General features: G+C 41.4%; 1 protein-coding gene across 1 annotated transcript in view; it reads right to left on the bottom strand.

The window, feature by feature from the left end:
- FAM81B (family with sequence similarity 81 member B) overlaps positions 1-17,370 on the bottom strand; it is a 30,136-nt gene extending 12,766 nt beyond the window's left edge. The window contains exons 1-4 of the mRNA XM_065745474.1: positions 17,098-17,370; positions 10,022-10,035; positions 5,812-6,025; positions 3,431-3,549 (exon numbers count right to left, since the gene is read on the bottom strand). Coding sequence (XP_065601546.1) covers positions 3,431-3,549; positions 5,812-6,025; positions 10,022-10,035; positions 17,098-17,370 — 620 coding nt within the window. The remainder of the gene's footprint in view (positions 1-3,430; positions 3,550-5,811; positions 6,026-10,021; positions 10,036-17,097) is intronic.
- Positions 17,371-27,226: the final 9,856 nt, after the last annotated feature.

The following is a 27,226-nucleotide window of genomic DNA, read 5'->3' on the forward strand; positions in this document are numbered from 1 at the left end:
AGTGTATATGTAAATATTTGTTTAGCATCATAAATACATGCAACATGAGCTAGAAGACAGAGACTCCTGCTCTTGCACCCCTTCCTGAGGGGAGGAGGATGACAGAGATTCTCCTCCACATCTGCCACCTGCTCCCACCAAAGTGGTACTTAAAACAAGATTGAGAAAACAAATATCCTACCTTGCGCAGTGCGTGCATGGCATGAAGCACTGCACCAGTTAGTATACATAGAGGATTAGAAGTTGAGTAAAGAAAACAGATGAGTTCTAAAATGCCAGAGAAATTATCCTCCAAAGCACCACAGATTAAGCCAGTGGTGTTGACAGATAAAGGATCTAAAGAGGGATTGTGACAGTTTAAAATAGACCAGCCTTTTGTCATCTCTTGATGATGCAGAAATATTGAGATACACCTACAGAGCATTCACGTCAAGGAAATGAAAAATGTTTCTGCAGATAATAGAGGCTTTGTATGAAGGTCAGAACATCGATCAAAAAATTTATATATATGTTATTGGCCTGGAAAACAAATGACAAAATGGCTCAAAAGGAGAACACATCTTAAGAGGGTGGGGGTGTGAGGTGGTGCCTGCTCCACATTTTCTACAAGCACAAACCTCAAACACCAACATGGAGCTGACAAGGGATGATGCTCCAGGGGCTGGGACCCCCATAGGGATGGGGGACACCCAGCACTGTACTGGGCTGGAAGAATTCATTCGTATTTAACAGTAATGAGTCTGTGGCAAAGATGGAGTATGGGGCTACAGCAGCCACTCCAGGGCTGGAGCAGTGGGGATCATCTCGGAGTTGTGCTTCGTGGTTCACATGTCTCTACACACAATGCTCATGCTTTGTGCAGCATAGTGTGGTTGCAGCCTGGCAGACTTAGTCCTGAAGGGAATGGATATACTTGGGACTTTTAAAATCCTGCACTAAATCAGTATTTGATGTAGGAGATGCTCAACAGATTGTGTTGTGTTCAGATCGTAGTTTTTTGGTCACATACACAGAAACAGGGAGTATGTGAGGAACAGCAGGATGGGTATGGAAAAGTGCAGAAAGTGTGCCTCATGTGAGATTTGCATATAAATTAAAAAGTTGGAAGAAATAAAAGCCTGTAACGAGTGTAGTGAAGGATTTAAGTATAGGCAGGAATATAACTGCCTCATATACATTTGAGGGACGACAGACCCTTTGAAGTCATGGAGCAGTATATTTAATAAAGGACTACTTTATTTGGCAAAGTTTGCATATTCTGAAGGGTGGAATAACTCCATAGGTATGCATCAGTGGCTTTGGTAGCCCAGTGCTACACCGGACTTTTCCTCAGAGCAACAAGAACAACATAAAGTGCAATGTTCATTCAGTCTTTTTGTTGGTGCATCTAAAGAGATGAGCCAATCTTCATGTGAAGTGTTGTTTCTTGCAGTTAATAACCAAAGTTTTACTGCTCTAAAATATGGTTCTGAGCCGAAAGGAAATCTTGCTTCAATTTATTTTAACAATCAGAACACGAATCTAAAATATGGCTAATTTTAGACGCTGGCTGCTGACATTGAAGGCTGTTTTTTCTCTGTTTATCACTGCTATTTGACACATGTATGTTTACATGGTGTAGATATCTGGGCAGAAAGTTCCAGAATTAATGGACAACCACCCCAGTATGTCTGTCTTTCAGGGGGCGACAAAGCAACAGAAAAGGGAGACACAAATTGAATTATAAGAGCTAATCCACATTGATCCTTTACACATGGCAGAATACAGAAGGATGAATCATCTGCTCTGAGAAAGAGCAGTGCTCCATTAAGGTTTATTTCATCCCAAGTAATCTTGGACTGAGGTCAGGCTGCAAGTCAGTAGCAAAACTTCCATTGCAAGTTTGCATTGGGAAGACTTTTATTCACTCAAAATATTTAAGTTCTATGAACACCTGAATTGGTCAATTATTCTGTGTGGATTTTCATTGTGTAAATGGAAATGGATCAGTCTTTTTTTTAACCTTCCACATTTTCCATTTCCTGCTTTCCCAAGTGTGTTTGGTTTCTTCTGCTATAGGCCAATGCTGCAGCACAGCAAATGGGAACAAGACCTACTGCTGCTGGCAAAAGTGAGCAGCGTGCCTTGGGAGACACTGGGAAAAAGTAACAGGACACATCACCCACCAAATGTTAAGACTTTGCTGAAAGTGTGTCATGTGAAAAGTCTGCCCATCCAAGTTTGAGAACACCAAGAGAAAAATACACTGCATGATCACCTCCTACATTCTTTCAATGCTGATCAGCCACACGATTTAAGAAATGTATCTTCCTCCTGCCAACTTTGTATGCACTGACTTCACCATCTAGTTTTGAATTCTTGGGCCTTCCTTCAGTAGTTTGGAGGCCTTCAGCACACTACGATTTTTTTTTTCTGTCTCTGTCTCAGTATCTATACCTGGAAGTGAAGATATCTCTATATATTTCTTTTTTAGAAGCTATACATAGATGTGTACCCTCAGCCAGAAATTTTCCTTATCTCATCACCACATTCCTGGCTGCTCTTCACAACATATCAAGTTTCTTGCTTCAGAAAGGGAACTCTGGACTCAGTTCAGTATTCTGGTATCAGCCTCTGTGCTAGATATGGAGCTACCTGGTCCCTGTTCACCAGTCCTCCACAGCTCTGGTCCAAGATTACAGTCTTGGCATTTCTAATACTGCATATTTGTGAGAGCCCACGGTCAGTTATTCACCTACCATATCCCCTAAACTTTGTAGAGCATTCATCAACAGAGAAGTCCCTCGTGGGGTTTATGAAACACTTTTTCTTTGCAATTTGCCCATATGGCCCAAGTATATTCCTTCACAACACCAATCATCTTTCTGTTATCCACAGATATCAATAGCGATGATTATATATGGAAAATGTGACTGGCCCCTGAAGAAAAACGAACAAGGAAACATAAGAAGCATGCCAGTTCAAGGAATTTTCTTCCTTTAAGACCACTTTTTCCAGTGTATTCATCAGTTCAGACATTTCTTAATCCATACATTCTCTTGATAAATAACACAGATGAGTTTCTTTTTTTGTTTGTCATAATATTAGGTATTACTAAATACCTCACTGAAGAAATCAAGTTTGTTCTACAAGATCCACTTTCCAAGAGAGGAGGTGAAGAACAACAGGACAGCTGAACCTACTTCAGCTGAGGTCAAGCCAGAATAGAGAAGAAAAAATTTAACTATGTTGTGAAGAACGAGGCCGGAAAATAAAGGTACTTTTTTCCTGGTTTGATAACTGTATTGATATGTAGAACACAAAGCATAGATCTAGCACAGAAAATGGAGATATAAAATGAGTGCAAAGTACGTTCATGCCTCCTCTGAGCTTGCTTTGACCCAGTTGTTTCACAGAGATATGGCAAAGAGGCTCACAGTATACTCCTTACCTCACCACTCTTCCACGCAGGTCTCCAAGACTCTGGATATATTTATGGTCCAGACTTTGAATAGCAAAATTGGTTTGCACTGTTGCACTATCTCTTGTTCTAATTTGTCTCTCCAAAACCTGTGAATTCAAAATACTTAATGCAGGATTGGTTTTGCATGTTATTTATTTATTTATTTTTCAAAAGTATGGGTTGAAGCACCATTTTCAGAAAAAAAAGGTCTAAAAGCTTATTTTTGTTTCAAGGAAGAATTAAACAGCATATTTTTATTCCATAGATGTACACCTGTATAAATCAGTGCGCAAGGCCAGGTAGCGTGTGACTTTGAGCAGCCCACACCAATAGGAAGTGTCCCTGCCCATGGCAAGGGGGTTGGAATAAGTTGTTTTTTAGGGTCTCTTCCAACACAAACAATTCTGTGGTGCTGTGAAATTGTATGTCTACCCTTCCCTTAAGATTGTGCTTTATGTTGAAATGTCCAGCACCCAAAAATGGGGAAATGTCACATCCATCTAATTCCAAACAGATCAGTATGAGCAACTTGTCAATCTTGTTTTGCTCTTTTTGTTTTCTTTATTGCACAGTAATAAAAGTCTGATCTAAAGACAGAAGGAGCAGCCACCCTGAAGGCTTTTTGGCAGTGGCTCATCCTGATCATATCTGAATGTGTCACAAGCATTAATTTTAGGTAGCCTTCGTGAAGTTACCATAAGCTTTTGCAGACACAATGCCCCAGTTTTAGGACTCAGGTTGAGAGCAGAGGCCCTGAGCTGACATTTCAGTGTGCCACACATGTCCAGGGTTATGGATGGAGATGGGATGAAAGGCACTTCTCACCTCTGCAGCTAAGCTTTTAACATTGATGTCTCCCTCTTGGAATTTGCAATCTCTGCATTGAATCATGGACACTGAGTTAATCAAGGCTGTAGCACTAATTGAGCTGAGGTTGCTAGGTTAGCGCATGCAGTTTTCCAACTGTGTCAGAGGGATGTGTTTCACCATCTGCAGCTTCACTTGTTGTCCTGAGACAAAATACCCTTCTTTTTTGGGGCACTCTTCATATTTGAGGGAAGATTTACAGTATGAGAGCCCCATTTCCTGGTGAATCCCTTTGTTGTTGTTTTTTTAATGGTTAGAAATGGTCATTGCTCAACTGCTCTAGTTGAGCAGGAGTAATCCCCCAAACTTATACTAATTCTCTGCAGGCTTTCATTGACAGGTTCTCACTGTGCTGCTTACCATGGCACTGGTTTTTCACACTCAGCAAACTATCACAGCTATAGCGTAGAAAGTGAACAACCACTTGAGATTAGTACCCAAAGAAGAGACATTTACATCCAGGAAAAATATTTGACTTTTAGAAAACTGACAACATCTTGGGCATTTTTCTAGTAAAATAATTCTGATCTCGGGTGAGTCATTATTTCAACTTTGTTGACATAAGGACATAAAGTATTTCTCCAGTTACATAAGAAACAAAATTTTTAATTTACTGGCATTTGGAAGAGCACTTCAAAGGGTAACACAAGTCTCTTCAGAAGTCCAAGTTTTGTACTGTACATCTTTGGCCAAAAAGAAAAGCAAGGAGTTGGTGAATGTCACTTATAAATTTCACAAATAACAGCAAATAATTAGAGATCTTTATCCAGAACAGGGTACCCCATGAACTTCCAGTACAGAATCACCAGTCAGATCAGATAGAATGTGACCTGAACCTTCATTCCAGTTCAAAGTGAGCTTCATGAAGACTTTCAATGTTTAACTGTTTTCATACAGAAATAATGTAATGCAGAACATCTGCAACTAGAAAACTAAGTAAAACAAATCGAGTTTTCATGTTACGACAGAAAAAATGCAGTTTACTCATTACCCTTGAATCCTGCCTCTCATTCTCCAACAAAAAAATGAATGCAAATAGGATGTGCATCTTCCAGTTAACAGAAAGCAATACAAAAACTTGTTAGTCTGCTTCCCTTCCCTTCCCTTCCCTTCCCTTCCCTTCCCTTCCCTTCCCTTCCCTTCCCTTCCCTTCCCTTCCCTTCCCTTCCCTTCCCTTCCCTTCCCTTCCCTTCCCTTCCCTTCCCTTCCCTTCCCTTCCCTTCCCTTCCCTTCCCTTCCCTTCCCTTCCCTTCCCTTCCCTTCCCTTCCCTTCCCTTCCCTTCCCTTCCCTTCCCTTCCCTTCCCTTCCCTTCCCTTCCCTTCCCTTCCCTTCCCTTCCCTTCCCACAAGGAACTGCAAGTGCCACTATACAAGAATATCAGAATTTACCTAGCACTCATAGTAAGGACTTTTCCACCACTGGAACCACGCAAGTGTTGAGCTGATCATGGGCTAGCACTGTGCTACTGAAACAAAGGGAATTTACCCTTGTCATTTCTTACCTGAATGTCCTGGCCAAGCTTTTCAACTATGCCTGTTATGATCTGCACATGGTTCTCCAGTAGTTGGTGAGCTGTCTCTCTGTGCTGAAAGCCTGTGGTTTCCTGGAGGTAGGAGACAATGTCATTCTTGGCTGTGGTCCTCCCCTGTCTGGAAAGCCACCCTTTGAGCAGATGTACCTTGTCTCCAGGACCAGGAGCAGGGAACGGGTCTCTCCTGTGAACAGCCAAAAACCCCCAGGTGTTGTAGCAACAATGGAAAGCCAACCAAGGGAATGGCATGGAGATATGTCAGGGGAGGTCAAGCTGGGTGTTAGGAAAAGATTCTTCACCAGAGAGCAGTGGGCATGGAACAGGCTGCCCAGGGCAGCGGTCACAGCACTCAGCTGCCAGAGTTCCAGCAGCATTTGGACAACACCTTCAGGCATAGTATTTGGATTTTGTAGGCAAAAAGCATACTGTCTGTGAATGTAATTTCTTTTTTTCTTTATAAAGCTGGACTGGAAGATGGCATTCCCCATGAAATGTCATTGGCAGGGATGTGCTGTGCAAAGTAGCCAAAGAGGTGGTAGCTGAGGAAGCCTAGGCATGTATATGAGGAGCTACATAAATTCAGTGGCGTATCATCGTAGTAGTCCTTATTTTAACCTCTTCCTAATTCATTTCAAATAAAGGCATACATTAACACAGACCACGCTTGGAGCACTCTGGCAAATACAGTGTGACTTGTGCAATCCCCAAAACACCCACCAGCAAGGAGCAGGCAGAAGCAGAGCTTGAAGAATACGCACACCAGTGCTTGTGTTCAGTTTCCTTTTGCATTACTTACACCTACCCACTGGGAAGGAGTTTGAAAACTAATGGTTTTCTTCCAGCTACCCCAGGCTTGAATATAACCAGTGCAACTGCATATAAATATAGAAGGAAGGGAGAGAGGGAGGATGTTCCATGATACTGAAACTGGCAGGTACAGAACAAAACTTAATTTAGACAGGAACAATCTGGAGCTTGAAGAAAATTGGAATTATGAGCTACTTCTGAGTAAAAAGAGAGAAATTTAATTTCTGTAGAACCTCAAGTTTGTGTGTTAACCAAAAATTCTTTTTTTTTTTTTCTTAATTTAACCTGAATGGCCCATTTATGCTTTCAATGCTACATGAAATACACTGATATCAATTTAAAACTTGTAGCCAAATGACAAAAATACTCATCCATTTGGGAAAGAAATCATACATCTTACCAATGCCACTAAAGGCATCCTAAAATGTAACTCCTTTGCCTTTTTCCACTTTTGTGCTTCAATATCTTAGTGAAATGGCCATATGGGTGGTTGTAATGATGTTCTGCAGCTGGCTTACATCTGCCTGTACCTGGAGTGGCTTTATATTTGTCTGTGAAATTAGGACTTTAAACTAAGAATTACCTTTGGCAGCTGTGAAACACCAACAAGACCTGGAAAATCATTTAAGTACCCTCTTGGTAAAAACTCTAAAAAAAGTGACCAGAGGAGGCTTTGTGTGATTAGGCAATTTTCAAAAGTGTCATGCTTGTTACAAACCACAACAGGGAAAGGAGAATGCTCTGCTGGAGAATAACTGTGTGAGAATGAAAGTTCAGTGGAGCTTACTGATGCGCAGCTGACCCTCCAAGGCTAATCTCAAGAGTCAGGCTCAGGGCCTGGTTATGGCATGAGTATGATTGCAGCCTCTAGCATATGTGGAGCCTAAAATAAGTCTAACAACGTTACATTTTGTGTGGATTAAGAATATGCAAAGAACCAGCCTTCTGCACAACGGCTCAGCGGGTTCACAGTAACCCACCAAGGAAGTGAAATGATCTGATTCCAGCCCAAGCAGGAGCTGCTGAAGGCTTAAATGTGTGATCCCTGGAGCTTCAGTCCCCTCAGGCTCTTTTCCTTCTCGTCTGCCTTGCAGATGTTTACCTGCTGAGGAAGCCCAGGGAATTCCCCTCAGACACAACATGTTGAATTTCAGCTTCTCTGAGGATCACAGTTCCATATTCTGCTTAATGCACGCCACATGCACGCCCGTGGCTAAGTGCTTGTCTGCGTGTGGTCTGACTTTTCTTGCTGTTCTGCTGGATCTCTTCATCCACTGCACCCTGACTTTGCTGCTGTGTAAGGCCAATCCAGCTTGCTCATTGCTGTGACTGGCAGCGTAGATGAAATACTTGTCTAGGCTCATGTTTCCCAAACCTACGTATGAATCATGCTCATTTTAGAAGAATTCCTGTTCTTGCAGTTTAGAGCTGAAATTCTAATTAAATCACCAATCAGAATTGTACCACAGGATCCACAGGGACCAGGTACAATGAGGCTGCTAGACAACTGGGTGTGCACAGCTCTCCCTGCACAGGTTGCTGAGTTGGTGCCTTATTCTTTCTTCCTTCTTTCCTGCTCAGTCATTTGCTCCCTTCCCTGCTCCCAACCCCATTTTTCCACCCTTTTCTGTACTTAACAACAGCTGAAGTGCCTTCTGAGCATCCATGGTTTGACTCCATTTGTTTATGCAGCAGAATATTGTTCCTTTTGGTGTTTGGCTCTTGGCTAAATTGCTTTTTTTTTGTCAGGTGAGTGTGTCAGACTGGCTTCCAGTGGGTGCCAGACCAGCGTGAGAGGGAGAGCTAAGGAGGCAATGAAAAGAAGAGAAAAAAAGAAAATCTTTTCAAAAGTAGTGGTGAGCCAACAAGCTAATGAGAGGTGTTGTTGCCACAGCCACTGTCCTAAGTGCCCCGTGAATGGCCTGAGGATGCTTGTCACAGCAGCACCCAAAAGATGTGGAATTTGGGCCATTTCATGTCACTGGCCAAGGAGCACCAGCTGCCCCATCCCAACCCAAAGAAGCTGTCAACAGCTTGAAGTCTTTAAGTGATGCTCTCAGTGCTAGCATCTGGAAGCACAGGATGGAAACTTCACATCATCTTCCATAAATATTTTCCACATTGTTACAAGCCTTTTGATCATAATCTGTCACTTTGCATCATTTTGAATGCTCGTATGCATAATGAGGGTAATAAAATATTCTCAGTGCTCTGTCAGTTTGGGCAGATTTGCCAAAGATTAAGAGCCAATATTAAATTAACTTCTGCTACAAACTGTGTTGGCCTTTTAATTTAAAGTTAGAATATTAGCTTTGCTTTTATTTTGCTGTAGTAGAACTAAAATAGATTTAAGAAGTCCAAGGCACTTTTTGATTTATTATTGACCTCAATCAGAAGAGCTGAGTGTGTGCTGCAAACTAGCCCTGCAAACTGCTGCTCTGAACATGTTGTTTATTATTATCAACTGTAATTAACCCCTAGGAGGAGAAGCTGGGGCTTTCAGTTCTCTGGGATTTCATACCCTATAAGCACTTCCACCACTGCTCCTAAGATGCTTTCTGTAGGCCAAGCTATGTCCAGTGGGGCTCAGGGCCAAAGCATATGCAATGCTCTCATCTATAGGTGAAGGTTAAAGGCCTGAAGCAGCCAGCAGAGATGCTATGAGGAAATAGAGATTAAAAACTCCCTGACCCTGGATGAGCTCTGAACACTGTGCTGTACTGTGTGTTCTTGCAAGGTTAAGAGCCACAAGGAACTGGCTGTGCCAAGGATATCCCCAACCCAGAGCCCATGGAGTGAATGTTCAAGAGAGTGAAGGGAACTAAGTGGAGATGCAGAACCAGCTGAGTGGGACTGGGCCTGAGGAGTGACAGGAGCAGAAAGTGGGAGGAGAGGAGCACAAAGGTAGGACCTGGAGGTCCTGATGCTTTCATTTCACCAAGAAGGATTAAAGCACTTCTATATCACAACCTCAGCCTCTCCCCTGCCTTTGATGAGCGTCACTGAGAGATACAAATGTATTTGCAGTCCCCATGCATCTGGGCAGGTTCTTGTCCCTTCTCTGGAAATCTCTGTGAGAGAGAAAGCCAGGTCTTACCATTGCCTCGTCACAATGTGTTGGAGGCCATGCTCTAACATCTGGTAGAGGTCCACTCAAAAAGCTGCCCTGTGAACAGGCTTCCCGAAGTCAGGTGTCACACTCACCCACTGAAGTGACCCCCATTCCTTTCCACACTTCCTGCCAGCTTTCCCACCCCTCTATCCATGCCTCCAGCTCTACCACCCCTCCTGAAGCTTCCCTCTCCTGCCATTACCCAGCTGCAAAAGCCCACTGCCACCCACCAAGATGGCAAGTCCTTGTGCTCCCACTTACCGCTGCTCAGAAGTCTAAAATAAAACAAAAAAGATAATAAAATAAAGACAAATGAATGATCCTTTCATTCTGGTTTCAGCAGAAACCAGCAGTAGCACTTAATTTTAGCTCTACATGGCTACTGACTCTATTGAAATCTTCTGGAAATTCAAAGCCTCTGAACTCTTAAGACTCCAGCAGATCTGTTTGAAATGCCTGAGGAATTCAAAAATCATAAAACGAATAAAGAGAGAGGGGAAAGTGGAACAACACACTTCATTGCTCTTGGAAATCAGGTTAACAGCAGTGCAGGGGCACTTATAAGGAAACAGTGCGCATCAAGAAGGGAAAGGTTCAAATCATAGAATCATAGGATCATAGAGTTGTTTGAGTTGGAAGGGACCATTAAGGTCATCTACTCCAAGCCCCTGGAACGAACTGCTAGATCAAGTGCTCAGAGTCCCATTCAGCCTGCCTTTGAATATCTCCAGGAACAGGGCATCCATGGCCTCCCTGAGCAGCCTGTGCCACAGTGCCTCATCACCCTGGCTGAAAAAATGTTCTTCCTTAAATCCACTCTAAATCTCCCCTCCTTTAGTATGAACCTGTTTCCCCTTGTTCTATCACAACAGACCCTGCTTAAGAATCAGTCCCCTTCTTTCTTACAGCCCCGCGGTAGAGTCTGAGAGGCCATTCTCACATCTCCACTCTCAGGACTCCTTGCTGCCTTCTCTCCTCCAGGCTGAACAGCCCCAGCTCTCTCCACCTGTCCTCCCAGCAGAGGTGTTCCATCTCTTGGATCATTTTGGTGTCCCTCCTTTGGGTGTGCTCCAATAGTTCCACGTCTCTAAGGCTAATACAGAAAATACCTCCAGATGCTGTATTTCCTGACTATTTTTTTGTTTTTGTTACTCCTGAGAAAAAAAAAATATAATAATTAAAAAAAAATTATAATAAATGAGGGAATTTCACTAATATTGTAAAGTCTTTGTTTCATTACTGGGACAATGAACACTTCCTAATGGAATTTTCTGAATGCAAAGCTACAGTTCTAACTTTGGGAAACCAGTCTTAAGCTTGTAGTACACAGGGTTAAAGAGAAAGCAAGAAAATATCACAAAAATTCAGAGAAAGAAAGAATGTATTAAATGCGATATCAAGTGCAGTTCATCAGTTTGCCTTTACACATTTCCTCTATTGTGCCAAAAAAGAGTGATATGTGTCACAATGGCATTTCATGGTGCCGAGTAACTAACATGCATCTTTGAATTACATGAGCCTGCAGTGTTGTCACTGGATGCAGATCACTGCTCATTTCTTTCACACTGTGTGAGGCTGTGGCTTGGACAGAACATGGACTTTTTCTGGCCAACAGGGACTTTGGAGAGAATATTACGACTATGATCTAAGTGAAGAATCCATCTCTTGGGTGTTGTTCCAGGAAAGTGCCACTATCCTTTGCATAGAGATCTTCTCAGCAGCATGTCTGCTTCCAGCACCATCCCTGTGCAGTGCTAGGAGTCAGCTGCAGCACGATGCTCACTGGTTGAACCAGGACAGGGCTGAGACAGCAGAAGTGTTCCTCACAGCTGAAAAATGGCTCCTGTCCAGAAGGAGCAGTTGCGTGACTGAGGTCATTCACTTGGTTATTTCTTAAGTCACTTCTTTTGTTTGGCTTTTGGAAATCAGTATCCAAGCAGGAGTTTCAATAATAACTGATCAGCAATTTGCCATTGACTGTGCATCCTGTAAATATTCACCCACTGGGAGTGATTTAGGTCAGCCTGCCCTTCACTGAAGCATTAAAGAAAATGCTTCTTTCCCAGGAATCCAGATGAACATTTTTTCTATCCTTTCTAACAGTTAGGGACAGTACCTCCTGTGCAGAAGTTCTGCTGAAAAAATAACAACCAAGGCTAATTCTAAGAACTATGTGAAACACACAACCGATTTGTCCACATAGAAGGTGAAAGTTTATTTATTTATTTATTTTTAACAGGGATCTTGAAAAAGCCTGCAGATATTTACTGAGTAACATTGCAGGTTACATGCAGCAGTGTTGCAGTAGGCTAATCTGAGAGTTCATTAGTTCCCCACTAGCTCAGTTAATCTAAACATTTCCCACTTCAGTATGGGGAAAAATGTCTATACATAAATGCTCAAAGGTAGACATGTATTCTTAGTTTCTCTTTTCTCCTATCAGTGGCAGTTAGACACAGCATCCTCTGTGCTGGCAGCAGCTCCAAACACCATTTAGGAGCAGGGAAACTGGCAAGCTGTTAAATTCTCCTGCTCTGAGATGGGTGACCTTGAAGAGTCTAATATTAAAGCTAATAGCTTAATGCATCATGCTTGGACAATTAAAAAAAAAAGAGGAAAAAAAGAGGAAAAAAATGAGCATCAAAATCTTGAGAATAGTTCTTAATCTCTCAGCTAGTGAAATGTTGAGATATAGGCTTGTGTTATTTCGTATGCCAGAGACAAGGCTTGTTGGTCTGACCATAACTGATCTCTTCTCTGGGGACAGCAACGGGGCTGAAGGGAACGACATGGAGCTGTGTCAGGAGGGGCAGCTGGGGGTCCAGGACAGGGTCTGCATCAGAGGGCAGTGGGCATGGAACAGGCTGCACAGGGCAGTGGGCACGGACACAGTGCTGGAGTTCCAGGGGCATTTGGACACTGCTCTCAGACACAGGGTTTGATTTTGGGTGATGCCGTGCAGTCAGGAGTTGGACTATCTGGGAGCTCACAATTAAAAGACAATTATGATATTTATTGTCTGTCTATGAAACACACAGTATGCATGTGGGCTGACATGTACGGCTGAGCAAGGAGAAATCAGGAGCTTCGTGTGCCCCACAGCTCTCCAAATAGGCTTTCCAAGCCAGTCCTTGCCCAGATCACAGGAAACATAGATATCTTATTTCAGAAAAATGCTTCCAGCTGTTTTCAGGCAAGAATGCATAAGGCCTGGAGGAAGCCAGCATCGGCAGCTTGGAAAGGAGAAGTGAGGTTTGGAGCACACTTTCATCAGAAGAACAAAACACGTCTGTAGAACAAGGCAGCCATAATAGTGTGGAGCAGCTGCTGCCATTCATAACCTCAACATGGAACTCCAGAGGTGCCTTGGAAGTTCTGAGAAAGTGCATTACTTGGCTGCAGTCTCACAGTACTTCTTTACAAATCATTCAGCTCCTATTTGCGTTTTTCTGCCTTGTAGAAAGGATGCCACAGAAGTCAGCTGTCTGACACAAACACTTTTCTATGCTGAACAACACTCCTCCGCTCGTGGAGTGGGACCAACTGCACAAGGCAGCGTGGCATTGTGTTTCATAATTATGGTACGACAGCCAAGGTTACCCCTGGAGAGACTCTAACTTGGGATTCAATGAGCTCTGCAAGATGGTGAGTTCAATTTATTTACCTTGTTCTCAAAGTAACTTGCCAAATAAAACGGTCAGTGATGTGACTCTTCTCTTGGTATCTATACGAAATCAGATGTAAATAATGATGTATGTCCAAGTGTACTGAGAATACAGATGTAAATAGTGATGTATGTCCAAGGGTATTGAATTTAAGGGGCCTTTTCTAAAATTATTATCCCTTGAAGCTACAAACAAGCCAAGGTCAAATATGTCAATTAGTTTACTTTTAGTTATTACATATTTATGAAACCTATGAATTATTAGCTGGTTTTTATATTATATGCTGCAAAGCACTTACCTCACTGCTACTATTGATCAAATAAATCATTATTAAGTCTTTTGCATGAAGAGAAATGAGACCATAAAATAGGCATGTAATTACATAGCTGTTGAATAGTCCCTTAAATAATCCACACACAACAGACATATACAACTTCCCACTAAATAAAGTGTACAGCAAAATAACTGGGGATGTGACATCGCTAAGTGCAGCATAACGTGGCTATAATCTGGGTAAAGCACGCAGATGTGATGATGGCTTTCTGGACTGTAGCACTGTCACACAAGAGATGACCTAAAACACTGCATGAGGCCATCCAACCCCATGCCATAGTGACAATGAGTGTTGGGTTTGAGGCCAAAACCCTTTCTCCTCAAAACTGTTCCCCAAGAAGCAGCAGAGCACAGAGTGCAAAGCAGTGGGTAAAGGGCTGGCAGCCAGAAATGGTGGTGAGTAGGAAGTATTTGATGAATTTAACCTCAGGCATGTTCCTTGCTTAAGCCAATCATGAAGGTTTTGTAGTATATCCACAGATATGTTTTGTTAGCATTGCCTAACTGTTTCTGTTATGAATTAAATAATGCTGATGCTCTCGTTATCAATTGCTTGATAACATCTGCTGAATGGAAGGTTTCTAAGCAATGATAAAGATCTAAGGAGCTCAGCAAATGGTTCCATCAGGCCACTGCTATGCCCAGGATCCATCTCCTGCATTTTTATTTAAACCAGACTGAAAGATGAACTACTTTTTCCCATAGCAAAGCAAGCAGTTGATCTGGCATGCCTCACAGAGCTCTGCTTAGACTTGTTGAGTATGTTATTTGGTACTGTTGAGCACACCATTTAACAGCAGGGAAAACAAGCACTAATGAGTACTTTCTGGGAAAATCACTCGTATTTTGAGTGCTAACAGCAGTGCCTGTCATTAAGCTAGAAGCTGTATCCTGGCATGCAGGCAGCTGCATGGTGGCTGTGGTTCTTGCCAAGGCCATGCAAACCAAGCAGGGGACTCAGTGTGTATGGACAACACCAACATTATAGCTGGTCTGGGGATATGAGTGTCAGGCTGGGACAAGTCAGCCTTTTCTCCTTGGCTGCGCTGTCGGTGCATCCCTTAGCTTGATTACTTCAGCTTCCTTAGGTAGCAAAACCCTGGGGGCTCTCATCTGGCTGGACTTCCCACATGACACATTTCATCAAGTAATCTTCCAGCAGCTAAACACAGGATACAACCTTGAGCGATTGGTCCCAACTTGTGTTTTGACGTGGCATCAAATCCCCCCAAAAATGCAGCAAAACCCTTATAATTTATTGCATTTCCACCACTTGCAAAATCTCAAGATTAGTAATACAATTTCCCTCACATTCTATCACTACAGAAAATTGGTGGCATAATTATCTAAAAGCAGAGATATCAAATGTACACAGAACACCTTAAACTAGAAAGTAATTTGAGAGAAGCCAGTCTGTAGTATCACTCAGTGCATGGATTTGGCCTGCACAAAATTTGTAATTTTGGCAAAAGTATAATTGCAGGAATTTATCCCCTTTTACTTGTAAGCTTCAGTCCTGTAGTCTTGTTTGCAAGGACAAATCAATACTTGTAAACACTTTAACTAGTTTGAAGGTTGAAAAGCTTCTGAAATGAAGGTGCAAATAAGGATAACCTAAAAGGCTAAGCAAATTGGATCTCAGAGGAGTCAGCTGTACATTCCTGTGCAGTTAGAGTCCAGACTTGAGCGTTCATGTGTATAGAGCACCAGGAAATGATTTTGCTGTCGCTGCTGCTCTGTCCATTGCTGCCTGAAGCGCTCAGGTGACAGTTTCAGGTGGGCTTTAATCACACACTCTGTCCTTTTTAGATATTTTTCAGAGCAGTATGCTGTCTCTGCTGAGATAGACTTTTGTTCCTATGCCTTAATAAAATGGCCAGAAACAACAGGGTGTGAAAGAGGGGCTGATTTCCCAGAGAAAAATCTGATTCCAAACCCAGGATCAAAGATCCTGCTCTTGTCCGGCTGAACTGCCTCCATGAGGAGGATGTCAGCAGCAGTGGTCACAGCTGCAGGGTCATGCCTGACATGGAAATGCGCAGCAAGCCCCTTGCTCCCCAGGCTGCCAGTCCAGCAAATACGTTCCTTTTAAGCCCAGAGAGCTAACTATATCCTGGGATGCACGGAAAGAAGCATGGCCAGCAGGTTGAGTGAGGTGAACCTGCCCCTCTACTCTCCACTGGTGAGATATCACCTAGTGTACTGTATAAAGATATGGAGTCCTCAGTACAGGAGAGATGTGGACCTTTGGAACATATCCAGAGGAAGGCCACAAAAATTACCCAAAGGATGGAACACCTCTGCTACAAGGACAGGCTGAGAGAGCTGGGGCTGTTCAGCCTAGAGAAGAGAAGGCTCCGGGGAGACCTGAAAGCAGCCTTATAGTAACTAAATGGGGGGCCAATAATCTTTTTAGGGTCACTTTTTTAAGAGGGGACACTTTTTTAGGGTCTAATTGTGGAGCAAGGGGAGATGGTTTCAAACTAAAAGAGGAGAGATTTAGACTGGATAGAAGGAAGGAAGTTTTTTTCAACAAGGGTAGTGAGGCACTGGTGCCAGAGAGGTGGTGGATGTCCCATCCTTGGAGACATTCAAAGTCACACTGAATGGGGCTCTGAGCACCTGATGGAGTTGTAGGTGTTCTTCTTCAGTGCAGGAGTTGTACTAGATAGCCTTTAGGGGTCCCTTCCAGCTCAAACAACTCTATTATTCTATGGCTCTATGGTCTTAGAGGAAAAAGCAGCAGGTTTTGTTAAACAGCATAAACATGGCAAAACAAGGCATGTCAAAGCAAGACTGAAATTCATAGCCAGAAAATCTCATTTATGAATGCATAAACTACACAGTGCTACAGCTCCTTATGAGAAGCAGTGGTAAAGGGTTACAAGAATTCTGGAGTCAATGCTACATGGGCAGCACATCCTCAGGCAACTGCAGTTTAGCATATAAACCTCTTTGTTCACAAAAAGACTTTAAATTCATAGAGACTAACAGAATGTCACTCAAAACTGTACCCTGAGAGACAAAGTCTGAGGAAAGCCATGGGATTACTGAAGAATACCATAGCCTGAAATCGGTAGTTTCCTTTCCCTTTCTCTTTTGGAACCTCATATTTAATCACATGAACATTAATCCTGCACAGCCAGAGCTCCAGAAAGCAATTGACAAGGAAACCAGGGTAACACCAAGTCCAACCTCCCCAGCAGTTGTCAGCCAGTTTGCAAGAAAAACAGCATCAAGCAAAGAAAGCACCTGCCTCTAAACTCACGTAAATCCTGTCCCTGGGCAGTGGGCAAAATGCCTTTCACTGAGATGAGATCTAAATACACACAGACTTGCCTTCGTAGCATGTTGCAGCAGGAGCAGGAGGGCAGCAGGGTCACCGTCCCAGCTCGGTGCTGGCTGCTGCCGCCAGTGCACTGTGTTTGCTGCTGTCTCTAGGAAACCAGGATCCTGCTCTGAGGAGGAGGTGAGAGGAGGGCCTGTCGCTGGGTTGCTTCTACATATCCCATCCAAAACCACTCTGCTCAAGCGATGGTCTTGCGTGGAGTCTGTGTGGTCAGCTTGGAAGGAACGCAGTGAAATGCAAGGCACAAGGGCAGGGCTGTGCATGTGGCACATCTTATCAGCAGTGCAGAGGTGAGTTAGATAGGAACAGTTCTCAGCAACAGTGATCAAACAATTGCATCTGGCAGCTCTCTACGTATTAGTGAAACGATCTGCTGTTTTGCTTGTGTTATGCAGTGCGTATGTGCAGGATACAGAACAGGACTGATCATGTCAAGATGCAAAACGCAAAACGACAGTTGCTTCCTTCTTGTTGATGCTTTTGCAAATAGGAAATGACTGTGATTTTTTACAAGCATATGTCAAAAACGAGAGCTGAATATGTAAGAAGCTGAAAGACCCTTGAGGAAATATCTCTGTACATTGGCAATAGTTTAGATCAGTTTAAACCCTTTTCTGACATTCGAAAGCATCATGCAGTGACAGCCGGGTGACTTCAGCAGGGCAGCCAAGGCAGCTCTGCAGCTCCCCTGTGAGAACAGGCTGACAGATCAAGGGCTGTACGGCCTGGAGAAGAGAAGGCTGAGAGGGAATTTTATCAGTGCTCATAAATAACTGGTGGAGGTGTTTCATGAGGATGGGGCCAGGCTCTTTTTGGTGGTGCACAGTGACAGGACAAGGAGCAACAGTCACAGTCTGGAGCACAGCAATTTCTGTCTGAACACGAGGAAGCAATTCTTTGCTGTGAGGGTGACAGAACTCTGCAACAGAGATTGTGGAGTTTCCTTCTCTGGCAATAACCAATACCCTCCTAGACACTTTCCTGTGCAACCTTCTGTGGGGAACCTGTTTAGCAGGAGATTGGACTTGGTGATCTTCAGAGGTCTCTTCCAACCCTTACAATTCTGTACAATTCATTAATTTGGATTGAAAGGAGCAAATTCCAGAAAGCACCACCACTGATGATTGCTTCAAACTTGCCCCATGATGTCTCACGGAGCTTCTTACGTTTTGGCAAAACTCTACCTTCCTTCCTTTCTGTCTTTGCCTCTTAGAAAAGTAGGAAGTGGAGTTTTTGTTCCTTTTTCTCTTCATACAGAGTCAATTTGAGCTTTATCACCACCCTGAGAAACTCCGTCCTTGGTAGCATCAACAAAATTAAAGCACCAATCAGAGAATACAAGACAAAAGGGTTCTTTTCATTTGAAAATCCATGGAGAAGACAAAAATAACTGAGCATATTTATAACATGTGGCTACAACTGTCGTTTTCTGGATTTTGGTCATGGAGTGGGCTTGAGAATTATTATGTGATTCACAAACATTTGAGCTTTCTGAGACATGCCTTACCTTCTGGGTCTCTTGATGGATCCCACTGGCTTCCAGTTTGTCAAAACAAACAGGGAGGAGTAATGATCAGCAAAGCCAGATGCCTTGAGCAAAATAAAAGACTGAAATTAATCATTCTTGTAGTAAATTATGTTATTTATAGAGTTAGTCTTTCACGCAAAAAGATTTTTATTGCTCAAATCAAATGGAAGCCTTAAAAAGAAATGAATCACAAACACAAAAATGTTAAACTGAAAGGCTAGTACATTATATTGAAAAATGTAGGCAAAGTATTATCTCTCTTAATTGACTGTTAATGTACCGTTCTTGTTGTAGAAATATACTGTTACTAAAACAACAGCCTGTAAAAACAGAAAAAAAATAATTCAGACTTCTACTGGAGATTTTTCATAGCCTCTCCCAAGGAGTGGCAGAAGGTACTGTAACAGATGCTTCATTTATATACATTCAAAAATATTTAAATGCTTCAGTGCTAACTGTCAATATCTGGATATTAGCGTGACGGATCAGTCTATTCTGGTGCAGGTAAGTTAAAAGGCAAAGGCGTAGAGTCACTGGTATCTTAATGCAGTGACAAAACCCACTGTCAGATTGGCACCCAATGAGCTGGTTGGGTTGGTATTTCCCTGTGCTACCTGCAGACCAGCCAGGGGGGCAGACCTTTAGAGGACAAAATTAGAGATCTGCAAGCATATGGGGATGATGCAGAAAAGTAGCTTGTGATGTGACATTTAAAGTCTTACAAAGCTTTTACTATCAATCCTTTGTTGCATCTCTGGGTATCTCTACTCACCTCTTTGTAGTGGGTAGGAAGAAAGAGAAGGGCAATAGAAGTACACAAGTACTGCTGATAGCAGTGTTATATGACAAGCAGCCAGTGGGTTGGTTTACAAAGGCCTGCCTACAGGTTTAGCTTTCTGTCAGCCCAGGGAGCATGTGAGCAATGGGCCCCTCATGTCTGCCCAAAAAGACCTCCTGCAGAGCAGCCACTGTCTTCTTCCAACCTAGCACTGAGATGAGGAGCGATTGTCACTGTGCATGCTACAAGATACATGTGAAGATGGGCTTCCACATATTTTGCACCTCAAACAGCTTCCAGGACCTGGCAATGTGCGCAATAGCCATGTATTCCTTGAGGCAGCCCCTTGGTGCTATGTTTAGTATCGGGACAAGCAGATGGGCTGCTCACACTGTGTGCAGACACGCTGGCTTCTCTCAGTGGGAAAATAAACCATAACTTGTCTAAACAGGGTTTAAATGGAGGTAGGGAAGGTTCTTCTGAAGGGGCTGCTTGGGTTTTCCCATTCTGTGTTTCTGTATGGAGAGGGAGGAGGGAGGAGAGAGGGAGAGAGAGAGGGAGAGGGAGAGGGAGAGGGAAGATCTGCTGGTGGCAACTGGCTGTGTCCCAGTGAGCGACCATGAGGTGTTTCAGCCCCATGCTTCCACAGCCAGCAGACGCCCACCAGCATTAGCACTGGAAGTGTTGATCAGGATCCTGAAGTAACCTTAGGAGGAAAGATCAGAGGGAATCAATCCTATGAGAATCACTGGAGTGCAGACTGCAATCACATCAGTTTGGGACAGGAGATACAACATCTTGCAGATTCTTTTATTTTTAAAATCAAGTGTATTACTTTTGTCTGACTAGCATCAAGCTTTCAGCTGTTCCAAAGGCAGAAGTTGCTTTTGGTTTCAGTTACAGGTAGGCCATTTCTGCAGACCTGCTTCACATACTCAAACATTAATTTTTTTTCACTTTCTGAATGCAATCTCAATGTAAACTACGATGATTCTCACTTCTTTAAGCAAAAATCATGACATTTTATTATAACTGAACACGCTGAGCTAAACAGATATATATATATATAAAATAAGAATACAAAAATGGAGTGTCAGTGGGAGGGAAGCTGATACTACAGCAGATTGCATTTGTGTGTATACATACCCAAATAGCGTAAAATGCAAAATTTTGGAGTGTTAAGCACTAAAACCTTAAAAGGACAAAGACAGAAGGGTAATAACAATATTCACATGCATAAGATTATAGATCAACTGTGATGGATTTATGCTATTTTATTTGTTGAATGAGTAGACTGTTATTCCATTAGGTTTTAGGGATTGTTATCTGAAGGGTATTATTATGTCTATATAAGTAGGAAATGTAAGAAGCTTCAATTATCTTTGCTGGACATGTGGTGGTAATGTTTTCCAGTGATGAGCACTACAGAAGTATTTATTAAATTCAGTGAATTAAATTAAACACAGTAGCATTCCTAACACAGCACAGTAATTAAATAAGTACTATTACAAAAGACTCATGGAAAGATATAACTGTTTCAACCAATGATTAAATTATGTAGATACTTACACTGCATATAAAATGTGGTAAGGCCCAGCTTTGACTACATAGAGGATAATGTAACAAGCAAATCAAATTTTTCTAATGCTTTTTGTATTTGGTAGAACTAAGGTACACTTTGTAAGCAGGATAAGCAACTTGACTTCATAACTGTTCTTGGGTCACATGCCTGACTCCTCCAAAGGGGATAGTTTGCCTGAGGTAGTTTACATATTACTGTCAGGGAAATGTCTTCTTACAATTCTATTTATTTATATATACCTGCATAGCCTCCTTAGGACTGTGGTCTTTTGCAGATATCAGTAATTTATTATCTTCTGTTTCTCTGAGCACATTTTTTCTCTCTCATTTTTAGTCATTATGAAGGTTTTGTAAATTATCCTTGGCAATATGAAACATGAGCAAAACCTGTTTCTTGACAGTATGAGTGGTGTTGCAAATGTTTAGGTTTTTGTGGAAGTACAGAATTAGTAATTAATCAAGGCTCCATCTATTTTTAACACTTTTATCTTGATGCTAGGTTACTTAGTAAAAGAAGGGTCAACAATTTTATGTAACAATGTAAAAAAAAGAGCAAATACGTTGGGGTATGTGTCAAGCCATTAGAGCATCCTGGACTTCTACTGCCTTCTGGTCAATAGTATTAAGCCTGCAGTAGATGGGCAGGAAAATAATTTCTACACTGTTCCTCTCAGTCACAGAATCACAGAATTGTAGGGTTTGGAAGGCACTTCTAAAGATCATCTAGATTATCTAGAGTCAAAACCCTTCTGATTGCCATTTGAGATAAATATAATGTGAAAAAAAATTCCTTTTGCAGAAAGAAAACAAAATATACTCACAGTTCCTTTTGTCTGTTGGATTCTTTCTAAGTATGCTCTTTGAGCAGCACAGACTCCTATCTTACAGATACCTTACAGGTATAAATGCACTTTCCTAGCTTCGTGTATTTCTAAAACCGACAAATAAAAAGATGATGGAAGGTGCTTAATATTAGCATCTCAAATGCTGATGAAACAAAAATATTGCTGCCAATCCAAAAAGAACAAAGACTGTAGCTATTATTGGGAGTACATATGTGTAGTGGGAAGGGCTTATTTGGTACAATGCAGTAAAAGACTTCAAAGTAGACTAATCCGTATATCAGCAGTGAATGTGCTCTATCATGAGTGTATGAACACTACATAAGAAGTAATAAAAGGGTATTTTCACATTAATGATGAAGGTTGTTAAACATACTGTTATAAATACAAAAAGTATTTGAATATTTGAAACAGTTTCAAACCAAAAACTTGACTGAATACAAGGAAGAGCCTTTTTTTTTTACAAGAGCAGTGAGGCATAGGTTTCCCAGGGAGGTGATGGATGCCCCATCCCTGGCGACACTCAAGGTCAGGCTGGATGGAGCTCTGAGCACCTAATGGTGCTGTAGGTGACCCTTTTCAGGGTAGGAGAGTTGGACTAGATGACCTTTAATGGCCCCTTCCACCTCAAACAATTCTGTGATTCTGTGATTTTGTTGTTGCCAGTTGTACACATTTAATCTCATGGTATAATTTTAACAATGATTTATCAATCTCTTTTTGAATGAGTATCTTAACACTGACCATATTCACCTCAAAGTCTAAAGTTTAGCAAAGCCATTTAAACTTAAAACAGAAATGGCCTCACAACTCAGAAAAAAGACTTGCTTTTTATGATGTCCATTTCTGTACAGAACCATGTGTTGTTTCAGTCCATTCTTAGATATGGAAAGGTTTATGAAACCAAGACCAGCACAGTGAGTTTCAGGTTTTTTTCAAAAAAAAAAAAAAAAAAGTTCCTCAACACTTACTTGTCCTTATTGCAAACTGCAGCAGACTGCAGCAGGAGGGATGATACCAGCCACCCCAAGTGATGGGACCTGCTTGTGTTTGCATGAAGATCTCTTGGTATAAAGACACTGTCTATTTTAACTAAAATAATTTTCTGCATCCTAAACAATTGAAGGTTGTAGCCTTAGCTTTTATTGTTAGAATGGTGCCATAATTGTTTTAGAAATGTGTAGCTTACAGTGATGAGGCAGGTTCCCATCTTTGATCAGTACTTACTATCTCAGCTCTTTCTTTGAGCAGAAGTTCAAATACTGATGCAGAATTGTCTTGGTAGTCATGGAGGAGAACATTTAACATAGTTTAAAGCTTGGAGTTACAAAGAAGTCCTCTTCACGGAAGGGAAGAATGAAATGTAGACATATTCGTTTGAAGTGCCTTAAGACTTCCACAATAAATGTTAAAATTAAAGAGTCTTTTTTATTTGTGGAGAAACAGAAGGAGTTGGCTCAGAGAATCTTGCAATGTAGTTGAAGAAAACAATTTGGCTTAGAGTGTATAGTAGAAATAAAATACATTTGGTTCAAATATTTTTCAATCACAAATATGGAGTGTTTTGTTGCCAACAGAGTAAAACAAATTTGATGAAAACTGGCAGAGGATACAAGATGAAAAAGAGCACAAGGAAAGAAGAACCAAGGAGCACTGCCTAGACTGTAACATCACATGAAAGCTCCAAAAGAAAAGGTGAACTTAGCCAGTGCCATGATGTTGGATGGAAACAGGATTAAGACTTCTAAGCCCCTTCCTGTTCCAGAAAAATAAAGTACTTGAGTAAGTTCTGGGTATCCAAAATATCAACCTTCCTCAAAATTTGAAAATGACTTTGTCTTTTAGGAGATACTGCTGAGTGCATTGATTTCACCCTGCCATACCCCTTACAGTTCATTTTTTTGGGTGAAAAAAGTGTCACTTAGCAAGTACCACTTCATATTACCCTGAGACCGCTACAAGGCATAGCTGCACTTAGAAATACTTCTTCAGAAGGCCTTGTCTTTTTTAACTGAGTTCTACTGAAATCAATGAAACATCCTGTAGATGTATATGAATGTTCTTTCATACAAAAGCAAACAAACAAAACCCCAAAACACCATTATACTAAAATATATGTAATAAAGATAGTGATATTTAATTATTGTAATGACAGGACACCACCATTACATTACCTTGAACACTGAAGTCCTTGTCAATGATAGATCATTGCCTTATGAAAATGAAAAGGATCTGTATATAAAATGTGTGTAGTCAATAAAGATGGACGTGTTTATTACTAGTTCTTCCTGATGTTTTGTTAAGGCATTACTAAATAAGCATCTCATCAAAACATTTTCCTCAAGCGTGGAGAAATTGGTGGTTGATCCCTCCAGACTTTGGAAAGTCACCGTTCTTGTGTCCTACTCCATCTGTTTTTTTCATGAAGTCAAAAAAGACATAGCCCGAGGCAGCCAGAAAACTCCACTGCTATTCATGAAGGGCACATGTATGTTCACTATAGCCCCACTGACCTTCCTGTTCATCTAAGCAGCACTGGAATAGCTGAAGGAACCTTAATTCCTGATGCAAAGTACAACATAGAGAGGTACTTTATTTTTTCCTGCCTGATAGTGACTTCCAAAGCTATGATGCTTATAAACTCTTTTTTTCTGTTGTTCAAATATTGACTTATTCCAGGCACAGAATGGCTTAAAATGCCATATAATGTTTTAGCAACTCTTTATCATTTTATATTTATATATTTTATATAAGGGATTTGTTTAGGGCTGGATTTTCTCTTTTTATGGCTTCTGTATGCTGCCGCAAGCTACATGGTGTCAGGCAGTGGTCCACACATTTATACAGATACTGAATATGGTTCTCCTTCTTTATCTAACAAGACAGTGAGCAATGTTGTGCATATTCACTAGGGAAAATAGGTTCTGCATTAAAATGTCATTTATCATATTATTAATTCAGATGAATGCTTGAAGATGTCTAATAAGGTTTCATCATCTGCAGCAAGAGAGAAGGCACAGAAAAAAATCACCAGAAATTCCTCCAGAAAATTGCTTCTTATACTGTCCTCCAGCTTGGCTTAACCCTGAAGTGCAGGTTGACCTGAATTCAGCTAGGAGAAATGTCGTTTTGACTTAGTCCAAACAGAAATCATCCTGCCTGCTGCCCACTCCCAGCTGAGATGCACAGTCTGGAGGTCTGGGTGGGTGGCAAAGCATGGAGGCCTCTGCAAGAAAGCGGCACTTGCAGATAATCCTTTGTGAATTCTCATTACGAGCACTGTGAAGTGGTGGTGATGACAGATGTGGACAATGGGCTTTCTCAGCATGTGACAGCCTGCCTGCATTCAATGACCCATGCTTCAGCCCTCCCCACATGTACTGCTGATCTCGAATGAGTGTTGAGGACCTGTTTGGTGTTGGAGAGATGTGGATGTGCTGCAGAATGATTTCTGTACTAGTGAATTTACTAATACACAGAATAGACTCCTTTTACAACACAATGTACTCAATATTTCTGACAAAATGTTGCCAGCTTCTTGATAGTTAAGACACCAACTTTTGGACAAAATAAGTGCTGGCAATATTTTGTAATTACTCATTGTTTTCCACCTGCCTCTGAAAGAGTGAATTAATTAAAATTCTCAACAGCCATATGAAGTTAGTGTTACATTAATTAAAGCACACGTGGCTCTGGAGAACGCACTGTACATCCAAGAAATCATATTTTAGCCAAATAAAATGCAAGTCAGCTTTCTGGTACAGCAGTGAAAGCAAATGAGAAACACATCTGCGTGCCAAACTGCTACAGTGCTCAAAGTGAAAGGCAGATAAACACATTTGATGGTCTGTGTGCCACATTGTTGTTTTCCATTGGAAATCCATACCAACAACAAGAAAGAACAACTCAGACAGAGCTACTGCAAACCTCTGAATAAATATGAGGAGTTTAGGTCCGCATGGGGTTTTCATTTTGAAACTGATTAATCAAGTATTCCCTAATTTAAAAATAAAAATTGTGCATGTCATATGGAATATGAATTTTACAAGATGTCACTTTACTCTTTAGTTTCAAATTTATAAGGAATAGATCTCAGCCATAGGTGAACTGATCAGTCTTGATGATTGTCAGATGAGGATTATTAAAGAGGAAAAGCACTTAAGGACTTCAGTTCTTGTGACTGGATCGGATATTTTATCTTTATTCATTTGTATTGCATCTTTGCTAAATGATGTAAGCCAGCTGAATAACTTGCCAAGGTAATTTTTCAGAGAGGAAAGATGCTAGTCTATACCACTTTCCTCAGATATTCTGGGTTAGTGTTACAACTGAGCAGCATTACCATGAACCCAACAGACCTGAGATAGAAGATGTGGAATATATTATTTACTTAGAGCCCTGTGCTGCAGAGGTTTTAGCATGAATATCCATCCAACCCACACTGCAGCACCAAGAAAGGAAAAGAAAACCAACACAGAGTGTTCCTGTGTCCTGCAGTTATTTTGGGACTTCAGTGCTGAAGATGCTTAGATGCTTAGTGAGGATGCTGACTCTGCTCAGTACTGGGGGGCACATGTACAAGATTTTTCTCACAAACACCGACTTTAGCAGTGTGATTGCACTTAAGTGGAAGCTGAGGCAGCCTGTTTGCATCCTATGCAGACATGGGCATGTTGGTCCAGCTCTGTGCTGGGACACTCACTGACATTCAGACCATCCTGCAATCTTGAGGTGGTGCCTGCAAAGCTGCATAGCTCCATGTAGCTTGAGTTCCTTGGTGTGAAGTCATTTTTTGTTTTTGTAAAATTCTTCTGGATGATTTCTACCAGCATAAAGACGAATGTCTCAAAGTCAGATAATCAGGCATACATGCTATGCTGTCACTACATATGATTATGTGTACACCAACTGCAGTTCCAGCGTGGAAAGTCTAAAAAATGAACATTCAAGTAGTTAGTAGTTCTTGTGAACTCTATTTGCAGTTATTTTTATGTATATTTTAAATATAGTTTAAAATTTTCTTAATGAGTTTGTTTCTCCATTTCAGGGATGCATTATGCACGAACTTATTTCCAGCAATATCCAGTCCATGTGTTACCCCTTTTTATTCGCTTAAAAATGTTAACATAAATTTTGTTGGAAAAAATAATATTTTTTATGCATAATTAACTCTTTGAGGATATTGACACTGCTCCTCTGAAAAAATATATAAATGCAGCTCACTTTAAGAGACAAATAGTTAAAACTAATTCCTTATTTGCCAACAGTGAGTGGGTTTCTCATGGATACTTTCAAGTTTGAAGAAAAAGTTAAAGAAGGAGATAAAAAACATTTTGTCACAATAAACAAGTGTCTTCTGAAACATTGTCTTTTAATGTCTATGCACCGTA

This window comes from Cyrtonyx montezumae, unplaced genomic scaffold (assembly GCF_038088225.1).
Source record: "Cyrtonyx montezumae isolate F1298 unplaced genomic scaffold, pur_monq_1.0 scaffold_36, whole genome shotgun sequence".
NCBI classification, from domain to species: Eukaryota; Metazoa; Chordata; class Aves; order Galliformes; family Odontophoridae; genus Cyrtonyx; species Cyrtonyx montezumae.